This window comes from Bos indicus, chromosome X, assembly GCF_029378745.1.
Source record: "Bos indicus isolate NIAB-ARS_2022 breed Sahiwal x Tharparkar chromosome X, NIAB-ARS_B.indTharparkar_mat_pri_1.0, whole genome shotgun sequence".
Taxonomy (NCBI): Eukaryota; Metazoa; Chordata; class Mammalia; order Artiodactyla; family Bovidae; genus Bos; species Bos indicus.
In genome coordinates, this window is record NC_091789.1 from 51,838,392 (window position 1) to 51,860,410 (window position 22,019).

The following is a 22,019-nucleotide window of genomic DNA, read 5'->3' on the forward strand; positions in this document are numbered from 1 at the left end:
AAAGTGGAACTGAAGCCCCTGTCCTGGACCTTATAGTCCTTCCTTAAAATTGAGAAAAGAGTATAAAATATCCCTCAATAAGAGATACAGGAACTGGTTTCCTGGGTGGAAGACAGGCATGTCTGACACAGAGCACAGTCCTGGGAACATGAACTCAAAAGTTCCTCACCATAAACTGGCTATTTAAAATTCATTTGTAAGTCACTTGTATGAAAGAGAGAAGAAAAAGCAGTGGCCCTGAAACAGAGCCCAGGTCTGGGAAAGCAGCAGGTCACAGGAGAAGAAAGGCTTGAGGCAGTATTTATTGAAGTGCAGGTTACAACCCCAAGCCAGTGGTCCATGAAACTGCCATCTCCAGAGCTTCCTAGCTAATGGAGATGCCCAGCACAGAGTCACACAGGAGAAAGGTTGAAAAATGCCAGAGTAAGGCCTAAATTGATATTTACTGACTCTGGAAAGAAAATACAAGGAGATAACATCAGAGAAGGGCTTTTTGCTCTTCTGCCAGCACATCTAGCTAACTCTGATTCATGTAGGACCTCCTCCAACTTTGCAGTTGAACTAGATATGAATATCATAGTAAAGAACAATGAGAAACCTTGAAGGAGCCGCTAATGAAAAAACTAAATATTGTCATGTAAAAGGGACTTTGTGTAACTAAAAGCAAAAACATATGATAGGGTGGAATTTATTTGTAATAATTAAACAGAGGCAAAGGGAAAATTTCCTTCATTTCAAAATTGGGTTGTGTTGCCCTCTACAGTACATGGTTAGGGGACATGAGAATCTTATTGCCTCCTCCCAGATGCTATGCTATGCTATGCTATGCTAAGTCACTTCAGTCGTGTCCGACTCTGTGCGACCCCATAGACGGCAGCCCACCAGGCTTCCCGGTCCCCGGGATTCTCCAGGCAAGAACACTGGAGTGGGTTGCCATTTCCTTCTCCAATGCATGAAAGTGAAAGTGAAAGTGAAGCCGCTCAGTCGTGTCCAACCCTCAGCGACCCCACGGACTACAGCCTTCCAGGCTCCTCCATCCATGGGATTTTCCAGGCAAGAGTACTGGAGTGGGGTGCCATTGCCTTCTCCCAGATGGAGAAGTACAAATTAGATGTCTTCTTAGGCATAAAGAGATGATAATAACAGCTAACTTAGTATTTGTGGAAGGCTTACTATGTGCCAGGTACTTGAATACTCACATTAAATGTTCATAAGAATCTATGAAGTAGGTTGTATTATTTTCATTTTCAAATAAGAAAGTTGAGGCTCAGAGAATATTAATAATTTCACTTAAAGTCACCTGCTAAAGACTAGCCTCAGAGAAGGCAATGGCAACCCACTCCAGTACTCTTGCATGGAAAATCCCATGGACGGAGGAGCCTGGTGGGCTGCAGTCCATGGGGTCGCTAAGAGTCAGACAGGACTGAGCGACTTCACTTTCACTTTTCATTTTCATGCATTGGAGAAGGAAATGGCAACCCACTCCAGTGTTCTTCCCTGGAGAATCCCAGGGACGGGGGAGCCTGGTGGGATGCCGTCTATGGGGTCGCACAGAGTCGGACACGACTGAAGCAACTTAGCAGCAGCAAAGACTAGCCTCATTAGAATTCTAGTAGTCTGCATCCAGAATCCAAGCACTTAGCACTATCTTGACTATTCTATGCCTAGATGTGTAAGTCCAAGTCCTGTCTTTTTGTTTCTCAACCACCCAAGTGAAAACCATGTCTAAGAAAAAAAAATTGCTACATACAAAATATAGCTGCAAATGTCAAGACCTCTCTTACACACTCTACCAGAAAATGTAATGGGGTAAAAAAGCCCACTCAAAATAACAGCAAAATGATAAAATAGTTGAAAATAAGGTTAACAAGGAGAATTATATACATTTAATGATGATAACAGAATGAAAGAAGCATGACTAAATGGAAATATATTCTGTTCATTAAAAAGATACTAAAAAATATATGCATGTCAATTCTTCCTAAATGGATTTATCAATTGACATTTTCCAATCAAAATATCAACATAATTATTTTTACACTTAACAAGATTTCAAAGTGTATCTGAAAAAATACAGAAAAACAAAAATTTTATTTAAGAAGATAAATAAGGGGAAACAAATGCTATTATTTATTAAAATCACTATAAAGTATCTGATTAAATCAGTGTGATATTAGTAGAAAAGTAGACAAAGATCAATAGGAAAAAATGAACAACTCAGGAAAGTACTAGTATATGTAAAAACTTAATATATAATGTTTTTGAGAAGTACCAGAAAGCAGTGGCGAAGGAGGAGAAATAAACAATAAATGATACAAAGTCAACCAACTAACCATTTAGAAAAATGTTTACAGTCATCTCCAACCATATGCCACAATAAATTTCTAATGAATTTAAAATGTAAAGAAAAATGAATTCAGAAGACTACTGGGAAAATGTGATACATGCATGCAAACTCAACCAACCACAAATAAAAAATATTCAAAAAAATTCCAGAAAGTTCCAAAAAGCAAACTTTGAATTTGCCACATGTTGGCAACTATCTACATAGCATTTACTTGTATTAGGTATTTTAAGTAATCCAGAGGTGATTTACTATGTGTAGATGTATAGGTTATATGCAAATACTATGACATTTTATATAAGAGACTTGAGCATCCACAGAAACAATCTCCCACAGATACCAAGAGGTGACTGTATATATTAATACACACACACACGCACACACACACACATATATATATATATATAATATTTGTGTTGGGAGAAAGTTTCATAGCTTAAAGTAACAAATGATATCACAGAATAAAAGACTGATATACTATTATATATAATGATTCTAAAACACTGTAAATAAAAAAGCACAAATAGAATTAAAAGTCATACAATGCACTGAAAAAAAAAAACCTTTGCAATAAATGATATGAATTTTTTTTCAAAAAATCAAAGAAATACAAATTTAAACTAAAAATCGATGCTGAGTTTCATCTACAGAACTAATCATTTTCCCTCCCATTCTTGTGCCCTATCTTCTCATTTGCCATTTTTCCCAACAAGTACCCATTCTAATTAATTTTGTTTTTCATTTCATACAATTTGTGCATATATAAAACAATAAAATGTATATTTTCTTTCTTTCTCCTTTTTTACAAATGATAGTGTGCTTATACATCTTCCTGAACCTTCCTTTCATTTAATTAACAATATATGTTATATGTCTTTTTCATAACGCTATATTAAACACTCCTTTTTGAAAAGGTTATATTGCTCGACATATGTATTGTTTTAATTTTTGCTATATCAAATGAGATATTAATGAATAATCTTGTATTTACATAATTTTGCACATTGTCAAGTGTATCTATGGAATGAATACCCTAAAAACATAATTGCTGGGTCAAAATATATCCTTTGCAATTTTGAAGAAAGTTGTCAAATTGTCCTCCAAGGACTGGTAACAATTTATACACCCAACAACAATGTATGAGACTTCCTGTTTCCCCCTGGCTTCATCAAATTGGTGATGATATTTAATAACACTTTATGAGTACAGTGAAATGGGTTCTTATACACTGTTGGTGGGACTGTACATTGGCACTTTTCTAGGAGAAATATGTATATCAAAAATCTTAAAAAATATAAGCCTTCAGATAAAACAACCTTACTTTAGGGAATTTATTCTAAGGAAATAATCAGAGATTACAATGAGATTTATATATAAGGATTATATATAAGGATAGATATATATATATATCATAGTGTTCTTTATAATACAACAAAAATTCAAATAACTTAAAAGACTACATTAAAGGTTGTTAACTACTATTATCTAAAGAACAGAATACAATTCAACAACTAAAAAAGTATCTTGCTTATATTTTCTAATGACATAGAAAAAACTCTTATGATATAATGTAAAGATGTGAAAAGAAACAGAATGATCTCAACTAAAGTGATTCTGATCTTCAAATAGTAAAAATGTGAAAGTTTTTTCATTAATTCACTAACTTTTATTAAGCATTTATTTTGTATTGGACACTAAACAGAAAGTTAGTGGTGGCTGCTCCTGAGTAGTGGAATTATGGATGATATTCCAACTTCCTCAAATATTTCTGTTCTTCTCCATAGTCTTCACAATGAAAATGGATTAATTTTATAATGAGTAACCAATAAAAGGGAGAAGGCAATGGCACCCCACTCCAGTACTCTTGCCTGGCAAATCCCATGGACAGAGGAGCTTGGTAGGCTGCAGTCCATGGGGTCGCTAAGAGTCGGACACGACTGAGCGACTTCACTTTCACTTTTCACTTGCATGAATTGGAGAAGGAAATGGCAACCCACTCCAGTGTTCTTGCCTGGAAAATCCCAGGGGTGGGGGAGCCTGGTGGGCTGCCGTCTGTGGGGTCGCACAGAGTCCGACACGACTGAAACGACTTAGCAGCAGCAGCAGCAACCAATAAAAACAACAATAAAGAAGACACTAGGGGGAGTTCCCTGGTTGTCCGGTGGTTAGGACTCTGACCTTTCACTGCAGGGGACATGGGTTGGATCCTTGGTTGGGGAACTAAGATCCTGCAAGCCCTATGGTGCAGACAAAAAAAAAAAAAAAAAAAGACATTAGAACTCAGCCTACTTTTCCCCTGAGAGGAGTAGGTTTCTTAATAATTGTTAAGTGAAAGTCAGAGAGTATACTACATTCACTCAGAACAATTGCAGATGTGTCTTTAAAAGATACTAACACATTTGAGATTACCATTTATTGAAGGGGGCTTTTGTGTGTCTATAACTCCCTAGATGGCTCAGTCTCTCTCATAAAAGCACTGGTAAACAAGAACTTTTCAGCCACAAAGTCTAATCAATTTTGTTCTTGGGTCCTGGGCAAAAAACAGCTATGGAAAGTGGAGGGTAGGGAGAACTTCAAGGTCTTCAGAGCTAACCACGGCCTGTAGGTAAGATCAGAATCAGACCTTCACACACACTTGGCAGCAGCATGTGCTTAGCAGGGCCTTCTTTACATCTAGTACCAAACCCCCACTGATTGGCAAGTGCCTATAGGATAAGAATTCAGTAAATAAAATTCCTTGCTTTCAATCTTATCACCTTTTGGAGATTTATACTTACTTTAGTGGTGATATGAATTTACATAGTATTACATTTGATTTTTTCATCTAGAACACTCTTCTTTATCACATTAACTTCTTTCAAATTCTGGCTTAAAATTAATTAAATATTTTAATTTCTTGGGAAGTCTTTTCTGATCCAAACAATCTCATCTTTAAGGCATATGAAGGGAAATGTGGATCTTTTCATAATCAAGTTTCAAGCCTTCTCAGTATTTCTTTAGATGAGGACATTTTCATTAAAGATCTAAGAAAAGAGAGGGGTCAGGAGGAAGGTAATGGTGTTTCCTTTAATTGTTCTTAATATTTAGTCCCTTCTTCCTGTGACCACACTCAAAAAAAAAAAAAAAAAAAAGAAAGAAAGCTATTTATTTCTATCAAATACTCCATATTATAACATGAAATTATAACATGTAATTTGAATCAAAACTCATGTAGTCAAATGACTGCCCATATAAGAAATACAGTCCTACTGAAGTCCATAGTCTCCATTTATCCAAGGGACAAACTATAGAATTAGGTCACAGATGTTTTCCCATAAAAGGCAAACACTTCATCTACAATCAGGATGGCATTGTACAGATGACATTCTCATCTATTAGCTATGGTGGGGCGGGGAGAGGCAGACGTGAAACATCTGTTTGTTTGTTTGTTTGTAATGAGAAGTTCCTTTATGGTATCTAGTTCTGATATCTACTCAGGGCCACTGAATAGTCATTTTACATCTAAGACAGTACTCAGTATGTAAGAAGTTTACAAGTCATCATTTAAAAAGTGGATACTGGGTTTTGTTGTATTTATGCTGTTTAAAGTTAGGCTACTAGATGAAGAGGCAATCAAATAAATGTGTCTTTTTTTAAAAAAAGGATTGAACTTATTCCATTTGGGGAAAAAAAACAGTGCATTTAGTCAAGACTGAATTTTAAACTTTGAGTATCTGCATGACCTCCAACTCATTAACTCCCTCCTTTTTATTGTTCCAAATTGTAAAGGCTATCTTATGCCTCAGAGCCAAGAAGCCCAAAATGAAACCAAATACTGAGGAGTATAAAAATGTTCTCCCTCAAATTGGCTATTTGGTCCTGGAAAGGGCATTGGAAAAATATATTTTGCCAAAACTGCCCCTTAGAAAAGGCTTATATAATTTTTATAGTATTAAAAATCTGTACAGATTAAAGTTAAATGTTACTATTTCAAAACCTCTCATTCTAAAAATAAAATTTGTGAACCAGATGCCTACTTTTGAAAGAGTATACATATGGGCAAGAAGAATTAAGGAGGAAAAAATATTTTTCATAACATAATTTCTCACACTTAAAAGGTAAACTGTAAAGAAAAGGGTTATTTTTAAATGTAAACCTTTATACCTGTTATCATCTTAGAGAGATCTCACAAAAAGGAAAAAGAAATATTTAGAAGGTATGATCTGACTGAAAAATGAAAATGAAGAGTATAATTGATCTGTCCCTCCACATAACAACTTATAGTTCTGTTTACGCCACCTCTTTATTCTGTAATATTTACTGGGTTGTATACTGGTGATGGTGGTTACTCGCTAAGTCGCGTCTAACTCTTGTGACCCCATGGACTGTAGCCAGTCAGGCTCCTCTGTCCATGGAATTCTCCAGGCAAGAATACTGGAGTGGGTTACCATTTGCTTCTCCAGTGTAGTACAGTAATTAACTTATTAAAGTAATTCTTCTCTAATGTCAAAGGTAATACACATTCAATGTACAAAAATTGGGAAATTAGAAAAGTATTTTTAAAAAGTAATAAAAGTAAAAATCAACTGATTTCCTCCATCTTAGATAGCTATTAACACTTTAGCAATTTACCTTCCAGGGATTTTTTTCTCTGCAAACATCTCTTTAAACGATTGGAATCAATCTGTATATGCTGTTTTGCTTACTGATCTTTTTCAATTAATATATAAAATAAGCATTTTCCTGTATCACTAAATATTTCTCAAAATATTATTTTAAAGGCTTCATATTATTCTAGCAATATATGTACCATGATATATTTAGTCATTCACACGTTAATGATATTTGGGATATTTCCTATATTTTATTTCTGCAAACTGTGTTGAAATTAATAGCCTTGAACATAAATTTCTAAGTAAATCTAAAATTACTTCCTTAGGATAACTTCTAGAAGAAGAAACACTATATATTTGGTGGTGGTTTAGTTGTTAAGTCATGTCTGACTCTTGTGGCCCTGCCAGGCTCCTCTGCCCATGGGATTTCCCAGGCAAGAACACTGAGGTGGGCTACCGTTTCCTTCTCCAAGAAAGATTATATTAATTTTAATTCTATCAATTATACTCCATGTATGAAAACCACAAACTTGCCAATGCTGAATATCTTTTTTTAATATCTTTCCTAATTTGATAAGTAAAAAATGACATCTTGTGCATCAAATTATTGTCTATGGTTTCCCTGAGGTAATGGATTGGTGAGAAGAGAGTTGTGAAAACTTCAATTCTATTTTATACACTCTTGTATTGCTTGACTTTTTAATAATTATATATAGTGTTTATAATTAAAAGTTGATAATGGCATTTCATTGCAATTATTTGGTTATTAAGATTGAAATATCTTCATACCTACTGGAAATTTGTACAACTTCTTTATGAATAACCTATTTATGTTCTTTTTATAATTTTTACATTGTAGTATTTGTCTTATTGATTTGTAAGAGCTCTTTATATTTTAAGGGCATTGTTTAAATGTCCCCTTATCCAAGATGTCTTCCCTGACCTTCCTAGAGAACACTCGTTCCTGGTAGAACATGTGCACTTTACCCTTCCTTATTTTTTTCCATATCACAGCCTAACAGATTATATATTTATTTGTTTATTGTTTGTCTGTACCCATAAAAATATAAACTTAGTGGGGAAAGGGACTTTGTTTTGTTCACTGTTGTATCTCCAGCACTTTGAATAGTGACAAGCACACAGTAAGAACTTTATAAGTATTTGTTGGAGTAATAAATATAAGTTCTTTGGAATGTAAACTGAAAATGTTTTTCTGGTTTATGTTTTATTTTTTGTTTACCTTTTGATATTTGGGTGCATACAGATATTTTAAAATTTTATGTAGGCAGAGCTGCTGGTATTTTTCTTTGTGTTCATTTCCACTGCTTTTTTATGCTTCTGAAGTTCTTCACAATTTCAAGAGTAGGTGAATATTTATGTTTTTTTCTAATAATTTTATTATTTGAATTTTCATCTTTAAGTTTTGACTCTTTAATCCATGTGGAATTTGTCATATAGTGAGAAATAAAAACTTTTTAAATTGTTAATCAATTACATGGCATCACTTAGTGAATAATCTTTAGTTTCCCCATTAATTTTTTAAATGTGTTTAACTTCGCATTTTGTCTCTTCAATGACAATATAAGCTATAAGGGTAAGTACTGCTTATACTTCCTTTATCCCTCAGGGCTGAATACATGCTGGTCAATAAAGGATGATATACAAATATTTGGTGGATAGATAAATGGGTGAATATTTTTAAGCCAACATATTCTCTTGAAAAAAGTCTAACTAACTAAACAGTAAGTCCATTCACTAAAGTCTGGAAGCAATCCACACAGAGGGCCAAGCTTTACCTAGAATGAATACCCTTTAAGATCAGGGCACAATAACCACCATAGAAACTGTAGAAACTCATGAGTAACAAAACATAATAACACTTGACACTGTACAGAAGGAATTGCATAGAACTGGCCCTGCCTTCAAGAAGCCCCTGAAAAATATTCTTCAGGGAGCTTAAAACTAAAACAGAGCTTTCCAATAGCTCCCCTACTGATCTCTCCTTCCCCTGAAATAGCAGTTTACTTTCTGAAAGAAATAGATTGCTTTGTTACAGATAGTGCCCCAAATCCTACTGAATGCAATCCACCAGCCTCCAACATGCATTGAGTTTAATAATTCTGGAATCAAATCTGCTTTAATCAAACCTCATTTTTGGCTCTCAAGCAAAACCTCAAGTGCCCCCATGTGTATTGATTCTATAGGGTTCAGTTATCTGCCTATGGCCTGAAATTAAAAATAACAACAACAAAAATACATGTTTTTATTGAATTTCAGCTCTTTGCTGATTATCTATATCAAACAGCAAAGTGAGCAAAGCCATGGTGAACTGCCTCTTGTGCCAACAAATTCCCCAAAAAGAATGACGATCAGGAAAATATATTGTTAAGCGTAAACAGTAGCTAAAAAATATTTATCTCTCTTGCAAGGTATTAAAATGAGAAAACTTTCAAAGGAGAAGCTTCAAGCAATTGCATTAGAAGTTGCATAATTCAGTTAGACTAACCTTAGAATGGAATAAAAAGCTGCTTATTTCCATAAGGTTGGCCTCTGACAGTATGAAAGGTTAGATAATTTATCATGATATACAAAACAGTTCTCAAGAATACCAAACTTAAAAAGGAGGTCTTGGTGACATACAGCTCTGTGAATTTTTTGGTAGTGTTATAATCAACATAATTTATACTTAAGTGAATTTGTGTTCTTCTCAAAGGTCTAGCTTGCCAGGCAAGAGAAATGTATCTTCTACTCATCCTTAGAACAAATACAGACCAACTGAAGCAAAGTAGTGTACTCACTGTTTCCTTTATGACAGAACTCACATTGAACAAGGAGATCCACCTGACTAGGGAGGCTACGAAGTTTTGATGTACATATGACTCACAATAGACACAGAATATCTTGCCCTCATGTAAAAGCTAAAAGGCCGTATGTATTGTGTCACCTGTCATAGTTAAGTCCCTCAGTCTCAATACCACCTACAGAGCAGCCATGGTCATCACAAGGACTCAAACCCTTAATGAAGCCCTTCAAACCAATGCTGCAAAATTCAAAATTATACTCAGAGCTACAAGAGAACTTGGAGTGCTCCTGACACAGTCCCCTCAGATATTTATTTCAGGATTGGTGTTATTGGCATCTGTTTGGATTTTTCAGAATTTTCAGTGTCTTGGAGTCCGATTTCTTTAGAAATAATAGATTTCAATAAACTAAAGCTCCTCTTTTATGAGGTTTTTAATTATTTCATCTATTTTGCTAGTGACCTCCTCCCCTATTACAGAATTGCAGATTTCTAGATTATCTTTGGGAAAACAGTGCCTAGGGGGTGACACACACATTACGGATAACTGTCCCAATAGAGTTTGCTAAGCTCAGAGGATGAGGAAAGCAAGGTATTGCATGTGTCACACACATTTTTTGATGCCATGTCTCCAAATATGACACCACGCACAGTGACAAACCTTTGCAGTTCCGGATTTTTTTCTCCACCTTCCAAGATCACTTCTTGAGGGTGCTAGATGATCAGATGTGTATCAGTTTTATAAGATTTTGCTCTATCATGCCATTACACAACATAGAGTTTGTACAAAAGCAGTTTAACTATCTTTCCATTTGAGGCATTTCCTTATTGTATTTCTTGCTGCAACAAAACACACGCCTTTTTTCCATTTCTAAAGAATTACTAGTAAAGACAAAATTAGAAAGAGTGACCTAGAGGTGTAAGAACATGCATTCCATTAGCGGGCTCACAAACCACAAGAAAATTGGTGTTTCTTATATAGTATTTGAGATTTGTTTCTAAGGAGCCATAACTATCATCACTTGTTTTGCAATTAAAAAATTAGGCAAAATCTCCCTATAAAAAATTCATTATTTAATACTAAGGCCATCATGTTCTCTCCCCTAAGCTCTTAGGAACAAACGTTGCTATTAGCATACTCTATCACTCAAAAGTCTATACTTGAGAAAATGGAAATGTGCTAATTAAAGAAATGACCAGGATGGTGAGATCAGAGTCAATGCCAGTGTTCTGAGTACGGCGAACCTGTGTCCTCACTATGGCCTCTGTGCCTGGCAGCACAAAGAAGGGAATCAGTCTTCCAGCAAGTCATTCGACATTACCTATAGACAGATGCTTCTGTTTGTCCCTGCATTTCCAGAGCCTTACAACCCTAAAGCATGTCAAGTTTCAAACATGGATGCTAGATTACAGGCATTTGTGTGTGTGTGTGTGTGTGTGTGTGTGTGCATGTGTGTGTTAGTAGCTCAGTTGTGTCCAATTCTGCAACCCCATGAACTATAGCCAAGCTCCTTTGTTCATGGGATTTCCCAGACAAGAATTCTGGAGTGGGTTGCCATTTCCTTCTCCAGGGGATCTTCCTTACCCAGGGTTCGAACCCAAGTCTCCTACACTGCAGGAAGGTTATCTTTTTCACTGCCACCAATTTTTTTTTAAGTTGCTTAAAGGTAATGTCAACCACTAGGAATGTAGTCTGATCTACTCTCCCTATTCATATGTCTCACTTAGAAAAGATATGGTTTTGCAGCAAAGTACCTGTACACATAGCCAGCTCAGATTTTCCTGAGCCAAGTGAATTAAAGAGGAAGACTTTAAACAGAATTATGCCCAAAAAGACAAAAAGAAACTGAGCCTCAGAAAATAATTTCCAAAGAATTGAGATTCCCTATAGGGTTTTCTTAAACTTCACTGTATGCACAGCAATGATTATTTGGCTGCTTCCTACTCAGAGCTCTCAATTAAAAAGTGTCCAGGAGATCTGTCCCTGGGCTATATCAAATTTGGGTGCTCTGGTCTCACATTTGAGGGATCACACCCCAATGTGATGAGGCTTATAAGCATTTCCTCAGGGAGATAACCAGTAGAGTGTCAAAGATAGGGGAGGGGGCCTCTGAGAACCTAAGATCATAGACGTGTACAATCAGGCCAGCTCACAAAGGCTCTATCACCTCAGAGGAAGAATAAGTGGGTAAGACAGCAGATATGTTCCCTTGCTCTCTCTTTCTCAGTCACTCTCTCTCTCTCTCTCTCTCTCTCTCACACACACATACACACACATACACACACACACACACACACACACACACACACACACACTCCCCTAAAGGAAGAGTCTGACCTTTTGATTGAACATATTTTCCCACCAGCTTACACAGGGAATCCATTTTGTTCAAAAGAGCAGACTACACAATCTGAGAGGAAGTGCCCTTCATGCTCTGAAAATCAAATTTAGGAGCAAAAATAATCCAGAAAGCAGAGACTGCCAAGACCAGTGCTGGTGGCAGTGAGGGAAAGCAGCTTGCCACAGAACAGTGGCCAGATGGGGCCCGGTGGGAGAAGCTAAAAACTGGCCACCCTGGCACTTAGAGACTTAATGGAGCATCCAAAGACTATGCACATCACTGCAGTGCTTAAGCATCTGACATGAAGAAGCCCCGGTGCTAGTCCATGAACACTGAGCTCAAGGAGAATGCAGACTTCACACCAAACTTCTTGCTTGCTTCAATACCAAGTGGTCTGCTCAAAACTCAAGATAACTGCTTGTGACATCTGTCTGTCAATTTACTCTCTTTTTTTTTTTTTTCCTTTTCAAAAAGTTATTTTATCCCTCCCCAAAGGCTGAATTTAAAGAAAGTTTAAGATCACCTTTTCATTTTCTAAAGTAATTCCTAGGCTCTACTCAATCTAGGAAACCGATATTGACTTTGGAAGCTGTCAGGACCTGGAGCAAAAAAATGAGAGCCCTCCCTTTCAGAAGTGAGTTCAGGAAGCCAAGGAAAAAGAGCACCAAAAATATTCCTGGTGGGTTTCTCTTCTTCCATCTACAGAGTTACAAAGAATGAATGGAGGGAGAGGAATAGGATGGGAAGAGGATAGCTGTAAACTTTTATTTAATTTTTTAAAAAATCTGGAGCAAATATAAATGTTAACATTTGTTAAATCTGACCAATATTATCTGTCTTCTCTGGACACCATATATTTTAGATATTACTTAATTACATTTTTCAAAGACTTTGTAAATCTTACCAGTGTGAGGAATTGCACATTAAGCAAACAAGACGTGAAAAATCCAGACTTACAAAGGAAATCAGTAAGAAGTTGATTATTCACATTACTCAAGGGCTCTTTCCTTTATGAAAGACTCCCCCACAGGGTTTTGATAGGAATGCCACCACTATGGTTAACGTGGGGTCTAATTTACAAAACAAATACTTCGCTGCTGCACAACTTTTCAGGAATACAACTACCAGCCAAAGGTATAGCTGCAGGTCTTTCTGTGGAGTCCAATCAAGTTTTCGGTTATGTGACAGAAAGTACTTAGAAACTGCAACAGAGGAACCGCTATCAAGCAAAATGGAGTCCAATTTGGCCCTAAATGATGTGTGTCTGGGTAAGTCATTCGCCTTCTCTGCAACTCCATTTTCATGATTATAGAGTAGAAACACTGGTCCCTTCTGACACCTCTTCCAGGAGTGCTGTGGAGCTGTGTGGTCCTAACCAATATCCTGAAGCAAAATCCTGAATGATGCTGAATAATAGCAAATAAGATTTCCTCATGGAAGCCCAAGTTCCTGGAGCTGGCAGAGCTGTTCTCCAGCTTCAGGTTGCAGTACTTTCCTCCTGGTTCCCTAGTAGGCTGGGGGTGGTGGGGGGCTGAACACAGGGAGGCACTGGCCACCAGTGTATACCCACTAGAAGCAGACTGATCCTCACCATGCAGCCCACTCAAAGACTACTCATAACTACACAACTGCCAAAGAGGAAATGTAACTTGAAGAGCATTTTCCTCTACAAACAACTGATCCTCTGGGACTTTCACTTCAAGTTTCCCAATTGTTCAAAGTAAATGAGGCTCACATTAAAGGCCAGCCAGTCACACATCAAGAAATCAAGCCTCCTCTCAGTGGGGGAAAATGGCCGCTCCAGAGTCAACCTCCTGCCCCTCATACACATGCCTCTTGTACAAATGGCTTCATTTACTCACATCTGAGACACTTAGTCAAGCCAAGCTTGACCTCTCCTAAGCCCTGGAAGCTGAGATACACATACAGAGGGGTAAACATCTCAAACTTCAAGCAGACACCTTAGATCCACTGCAGCACGATAATTGAAAGACTCCAGCTTTGCCAGGAGGTGACTTCATCTTCTTTCAGTCTTCCAATTCCTAATAAGCAATCTCCCCACCCCATAGCTTCAGCCTCGGAGCATGATATACTAAAGCCACCACAAAGACTAGGGCAAAGTTAAGGAGGGAGAGGTCTGCAGCTCCTCTCACCTTAGAAATCTGACTGAGAGAAAAACCCAGGTGGGGCTACTGGGACCCAAAACAAGTGGTCCTCTGATAAGAGGAATTCCAAAGTCTCAGAGCCCACTATGGAAAATGTCCTGCCTCCAGTCCCCTAGGGAGAGAAATCTCAGGATCATTAGCAAGTGCTCTGGCTGAGCTCAACTTTAGTGAAGGTGTATGGGGAGAGAGGTGATCTCTAAGGTAACCAGTTAATTGCCAATAAGGAATGATAATAATAAATTAGCAAATACTAGTGTAAACTAACTCAGTTCTGTGGCAGTTGCATGGAGACGACAGAGGAACAGTTTATTCTGGGACACATCTTGCAAGCGGATCCCCTCTGGGAAATGCACTGCCTGGGCTAGATGTGAAACAGACCAATGAGATGCAATGTAGGCAACGGGTGGCCCTAGAGTGTCTCTCAGTTCAGAGTGGAGCCTTTGATTTTTTTTTTTAAGAAAACTGGAGTGAGCTTTGAGAAGATGTGGGCTGCACTGTTTTCCATCGCTTCCTTCTGCAGCCTGTGGGGGTACTTTCAACTCTTAGGGATAAGACTCAGATAGTTCAAAACGAGGAAAGTACAATAAAATTGCTCACTGAAGGGTTTGTCGGTTTGTTTTCATTGGAGGTGGTGATTTGTGTCATTACCTTGTGATCCAAACCAGTCTCATCGTACCTATTAATTTTCTAGAGACTTCTGAATCTGACATCTGATAAGTTTGGGGCTGCTTTTCTAGCTCCTTAGCTCAGAGTTCCACTCAAAGCACTGTAGATCCCTAACTTTAAAACTCTTTTGAGGAACCAAAACATGCTGAGCTATTTCCTTTTTATTTTTCTTCAAAGCCTAACGGATGTTTTAGTTTCATTATTTGAGCTAAGTTACCATGTGCTGAGGCTTTCAGTAGGATAATTAGAACCATTCAATTTGGTCTGCTACATACATCCTTGTCCTGCAAACTCGTCCACTGCTCTTAATACTACACTACTACTTATGAAAATTCTCTGTGAGTGACCACAGCAGACCACACACACACCCTGAGAATGTATCACATCAAAGATGCTACAGTTAGCTAGTTAAAGGAGGAAAAATAAAAAGAGGGCTCAAGATTGAGTTAAACCAAAATCTGTATCTCTATATACCCTATGAGTAGAATTCTGGAAGCTCTTGCCCACTATCACTGGCTTAGAATTTTAAGCTCTGAAACATTCAATATTGAAAAAAAAATTTCAGGTTAAAAAATGTCTCACCAAAAAGACTGGATGTTTGGCTACTTCACCCTTCCTGAAGGCAGGGAAAGGTCAAACCATCAGAAGAAATGGGTTTCATTTTCATCCTCCAACAGTGACTATGGGCTGGGTGATGAAGAGTAATGCAGGAATGCAGATGTACAAAGCAGTAATACTTTGTAGCACACAGAGGTATCCGGGAGGCATGCCTCCATTCCATAAGACTGGAAGAAAAGTTATTTGCCATACTGAAGTGCCAAAAAATTGGAATAATTTTAGAAAAACCATAGCAATCTGAAAAAACTACCTTCTCTCTTCTCCATTCTCTATGTTTTCAACCTCCTTTCCCCTCTCTTTACTCTGCCCCAACTCCAAACACCCATACACATACACAAACTCTCTTATGTATACACTAAGTATGGACTAAATAAACCAAAATGCCAAAGAATGCAAATCTCACCTTCAATTTAAAATTTTCAAGAGATACTTGACATCACTAATTCTACAAAAGTCTTCTGTAAACAGCAAAAGTATCCTCCAAGTTCCCTCCTCAAATTTGCATACATAACCACAAAATCCACACAAGTGATTTCCTGACCAACATCAGAGGACAGGGAGATGACGATAGGCGAGATGGTCTCTGTAATTCTAAAGGCTGAGTTCCTATGAAACTCATTCCTTCTTCTGGTAATGCAGACTTGGATGAACTTTTTCCTGCCTTCTGGAGGGGTGAAACAGTCAAACACCCATTCTTTTGGGTGAGGCATTTTTAACTTTGACTTTTTAATATTGAATGTTTTGATGCTCCATTCCCTTTGCCTTTCCCTACCTAACATCATTTAAAGTCACATTCCCTTCAGTTTCTAGAGTCAACAATGTTCAGATGTGGCTAGGTCTGCACACTGATGCCAAAGTTACTCTCACATCAGCACCAACCCTTAAGAACTCAACAGTAAATCTAAATCTAAATGATGGCAGGGCTGCCAGGGCAGGAGGAGCAGGAGAGCACTAAGGAGGCTGGCAAAGTTTCTGCAGATTACAAACCCTTTCTGTTGCTTACAAGGAACTCATGTAGGTGATCTTAAATAGCTCCCCAATTAGACTATGACCTCTGAGGGCAGATGCTACGTCTTATATTTATTTAGGATCCCTATACCTATCACACAGCTGAGCACAAGGTAGACACTCAAACTATGCTTACTGATTTGGTCTATTCCATGATGATAAACTTCAAAGTATGATGGAGAGCTGTGAGAACAGCTGTTCTCACTCCTCTATAATGTCATTACCAGTAAGGTTTGCAAGTGACTCTGAAGCTAATGAGGTGAGTGAGTTTACAAAGTTGCTCAGCAAAGGAACCTAATGTGTAGTGACCTTTGGTTCCAATCTGGCAAGTAAGAATATAACATATGCTCAGGAAAGAGATGTTCTGAATTGAAACGAACTGTTTACTTGCCCGTCTCCCTGTAAGCTCCCTGGGGTCAAGGATCGAGTGTTTTTATTTTTGTATCCTTGGCAAGCTGTACAGGGTCTGACATGTTCTAAGTGTGCAATAAATGCTCCTGGGTTGTTAATAAACAAATAAAAAATGATTTAACAAAATAACATACAGAAAAATGGATATGACATAATAAGATTTAATACAGAAATTTCTAATGAATCTTTTAAATACCACAGCATAGCTCTCATCACTCTGTGCTATAATAGCTTAATAACTGTTGGTTTCTTGGGTGGATTAATTAATAATTAATTAACTAGGAAAATATAATGTAGGAACTATATTAGGATATTATTGTCCTAGTAATATCCCATTGTATCTGATAGTAGCTTTTATCACTCCATACCACAAGTGACCTATTTTCTCATCTCTTTCATTACAATGTTCATTCTTTGAGATCAGAGAACATCTTTTTCATTTCCCTAACACTGGATGCCTATAGCAGAACCTTACAAAGACTAGACAACAAATATTAGTTGACTGTATGAATCAGCCATCCTTGTCTTCTATAGATTTCACTGAACCTAAGTATTCTACTGAGTCCATGTTAACAGTCTCTGTTATGGGGAGAAAAGAAGTAGTGTCAATTTCCCCATGCAGGACTTTGTGACAGATAAAGGTTAAATGGCCTGATTCATGCTATGCTATGAGTGGGTCTCTCCCCTTTCTGAATGGGTTTGTCAAATGAACTCTCCAGGACTACATGTTAGAAACACACACTTAACCTCGCTGTGCCTAATATGTGCTGTGTTGGCCCTGACTAGCCCTAGATAATAGATCTGTATGATTTTGTTAACTAAGAAAACATCTGGTTTTGTGAGTAAGAGATGGGATTAGAATTCAAATTTTCAATGGCTTTTCTAAACAACCGAAGCAATATTTGGTTTCATTTTACCCATAGGAGAATCTCAGAAAAAACACCAAGATCTTAGGTCAACCATTCAGACATAGTCAAATATCTCCTGCCCCCTTGAAGCATCCCAGGCTTATGTTACCCAGGCTTACACCTCTCTAGTACCCTGAATTGACTGCATAGTCACCAAGCCCTTAGGATTCAATTCTTTTGTCTATCTCCACAAGCAACATCAGTCAGCACCTGAGCCCATAACCTTGGCATCTTTTACCTCCTTTGTTTAAAAGTCCAATATGAATACTCTAACCACACCATATTGTTGGCCTTCTTTACACAGACACCAGCTTAAATTCCTCTTTGGTTGTAAAGTGTCTATGGAGTCACACTCAGGTGTACAAGCCATTACAGTAGTCACTCTTCAATTATCATCTGGTGAACAGATCTATGATTCAGGGGGCACCTCTGTCTCAGACCCCTTACATTATATAATGTGATATTATTCCTTGGATCAACCTTGCATGACAGATGTATCCATTTTGTAGATGAGGAAACAGAGACTCAGAGGTAGTCCATAGCAGGACATGTCTTTCAGATTCAAAATCATGGTCTATCTGATTCCGCTACATTGTACTACCTCTCCCTCTCTATTGCTGAACTCTTGGTGGTCCACAAGTAGTTTTTTACAAACGCTATGGTCTAGTCCCTAGTAAGTATTCACTGACATTCATAATTATAACTGAGCCTACCTAGCATAATCCTGGATTTTCAGTAAATCCTTATTTATAGATGTATGGACTGACAATCGGAGAAGGCAATGGCAACCCACTCCAGTACTCTCGCCTGGAAAATCCCATGGACCGAGGAGCCCAGTAGTCGGACACGACTGAGTGACTTCACTTTCACTTTAATATTGGAGTTTCTATTGCTAGAAGAAGATCCGGTTTTCATTTAAAAAGCACTGCTTTTTGGCCTCATTACTGATAAGAAGTATTTTTCAGAAACTAGGAAAAACAGTCGATAAAAGTGGTCCTAAAACACTTTTCCCTATGAAATTGATATAAATACTGTGAGGCCATTTTATAGGCATTCCAGCCCAGGTATGTCAGGCTAAATTATTTTTGAGCCAGGAAAGTGTAGAAGGTGTCACTGAAATAGCACTGTACTCGCCAGAGTTATAGAGTCCTGAAATTTGGTCGTCTCTCTCTCTCTCTCTCTCTCTCTCTCTCTCTCTCTCAATATCTCTGCTCTGTGAGTCTCAACAAGTCCCTTATCATCTCTGGAGCTCCATTTCATCATCTACTGAAGGACAATCAAAATACCTGATTGTAAGAATCACAGAAGACGTTTGTGAAGTGCTCTCCAAGTATATAGTATTCCTTTCATTTGTGGCCTGGAAGAGGGCATATGCCTCCAAGTGCATCAAATTTCCAACCAAAGGGGGACTTAAGCAATTCAAAGAAAAATGAAATTAACTTCAAAACTGTTATTTATAGCTTTCCACCCAGCCACCAACTCACCCTCATCCATATTACTACCCTACTACCCTGAAATATTTCAAGAGCCAGCAAACATCAGACCACATACTGTGTAAAAAAATACTTCCATTTGAAAATATTCATTCCAGGTAAAGAGAAACAGAGCTAACACAGATGCTTAGTTAATTCCTGAAATTTTAATTATTTGTGAAAATTTCAACATCCTCATTTGTCAAATGTCACCATAAGAACTATTAAGCAATAACAAAGTGGCTTTTTTACTTTCTTTTTGTTTGCCTCCCTTTAACCAGCCCATCCATATCCACAGCTAAGCATGTATATGACCAAACAAAAAGCAAAAGTAGGCTTTAGGAGGCTGAATCACTCTCATACTAGGAAACTGACCCTCAAGCATTCTAGGGTTCATCTACCTTTAAGACTACTTGTTGATTATTACTCAGCCGCTTTAGCTGGCATATGGGTACCACAGACTGACAAACATGCTGTATTTGCAACAGGTGGTAGAATTTATATCTTGCTAGACTGCCACACAGGTATTCCAAAGGCTCAGACCTTAAACTCCGACTCCCAACATCTATCCCTACAAAGGACCAATATTTTAGGTTACCAATCAAAAAATGGGCCAAAGAACTAAACAGACATTTCTCCAAAGAAGACATACAGATGGCTAACAAACACATGAAAAGATGCTAAACATCACTCATTATCAGAGAACTGCAAATCAAAACCACAATGAGGTACCACCTCACATAGGTCAGAATGGCTGCTATCAAAAAGTCTACAAACAATAAATGCTGGAGAGGGTGTGGAGAAAAGGGAACCCTCTTACACTGCTGGTGGGAATCCAAACTAGTACAGCCACTATGGACAACAGTGTGGAGAGACCTTAAAACTCTGAGCCACCAGGGAAGCCCAGAACTACCATATGACCCAGCAATCCTGCTGCTGGGCATACACACAGAAGAACCCAGAATTGAAAGAGACACATGTACCCCAATGTTCATCACAGCACTGTTTACAATAGCCAGGACATGGAAACAACCTGGATGTCCATCGGCAGACAAATGGATAAGAAAGATGTGGTACATATACACAGTGGAATATTACTCAGCTATTAAAAAGAATACATTTGAATCAGTCTTAATGAGGTGGATGAAACTGGAGCCTATTATACAGAGTGAAGTAAGTCAGAAAGAAAAACACAAATACAGTATATTAAAGCATATATATGGAATTTAGAAAGATGGTAATGATGACCCTATATGCGAGACAGCAAAAGAGACAAAGATGTAAATAACAGACTTTTGGACTCTGTGGGAGAAGGTGAGGGTGTGATGATTTGAGAGAATAGCATTGAAACATGTATATTATCATATGTGAAATAGATCACCAGTCCAGGTTCAATGCATGAGACAAGATGCTCAGGGCTGGTGCACTGGGATGACCCTGAGGGATGGGATGGGGAGGGAGGTGGGAGGGTGGTTCAGGATAGGGAACACATGTATACCCATGGCTGATTCATGTCAATGTATGGCAAAAAACAAAAAAAAAAAAAAAACTACAGTATTGTAAAGTAATTAGCCTCCAATTAAAATAAGTAAAATTTTAAAAAAATTATATATATATACTTTGCCCTGAGAAGCACAGGTAGCAAACCTTGACTTCAGAAATGGACATAGGCAGAGAAGTTCTCCCCACCCTGCCAGGGAATGTGTCACCATAGAGGATAATGGAATCAGGGGAGCAGCAGGGGATAGAGGCCGGGGAGGATCTCACAGAGCCGCTTAGCTACACTCACCTCGGGCAGAGGCATGCCATTGATGATCAGGTCTGGTTGCTGGGGGCCCTGGCTGTTGAAAGAGTGATGGTAGATGTGGTTGGCGCTGGTATTGCGGGTATTCTGGTTCTCCACGTTCAGGAAAGTGCTCTCAGAGCGGCGGCAGCCCAGAGGAAGGGTCTGCTGGTGGTAGTCGAAATAGTTGAGAGAGGAGGTCAGGGAGGAGCAACTGACAACATTCATCTTGTCTGTCTCCTCCACATCCCGGGGTACCAGGCGGATGTCATTCTTACTGATTTTTTTCTTCTTGCTTGATTTCTTTTGATGACCATAGGAGTATTCAGCGATTCTATGTGATAGAAAAGGCAGCATGTATCGCTAACGCCCTCCCAAACCATGCATCAGTTAATAAACATCAAGCACCCCAGAGGGTTGCACCCCATCTCTGCTCCAGCTTCTTATTCTGGCACATCGCATCATCGGGTTTCTCCCTGTGCTTTTTACATGCGAAAACAAGCTGAGGGCCATAACGTTTTTATATTAAGCATAGTAACCTCTCGCTACCCCTTCCTCCTCAAAAGTTTGGATTTGGAATTTCTCCTTGTGACTGGCCACTTAACAAGGGTGTGGAGACAGGGGAAGTTGAGCCTATGGGAGAGAAAGCATGAAAATGCTCAAGTCTGGAGCTTCCCTGGAACCCAAAGGAACTCCTGGGTGAAATAAGCAGCAAGTCCTAATTTATCAGAAGATGACAGGAAGGAAATAAAACCTAATCCCCTTTCCAGTTCCTCCAGGCAACTGCCATGTGACAAACAACCTCAAGTCAGGTTCCTTGATAACTGACCTGATCAGTTTTCGACTGGAGCACGTCAGACCCTTTCCTTTGACAAATCCTCAGCTCCTCTCCTTCATACCCTCCTTCCCC

At 38.3% G+C, this 22,019-nt stretch overlaps 1 protein-coding gene across 1 annotated transcript in view; it reads right to left on the reverse strand.

The window, feature by feature from the left end:
• PCDH19 (protocadherin 19) overlaps positions 1-22,019 on the reverse strand; it is a 133,849-nt gene that overhangs the window by 104,980 nt on the left and 6,850 nt on the right. The window contains exon 3 of the mRNA XM_019956331.2: positions 21,116-21,443. Coding sequence (XP_019811890.2) covers positions 21,116-21,443 — 328 coding nt within the window. The remainder of the gene's footprint in view (positions 1-21,115; positions 21,444-22,019) is intronic.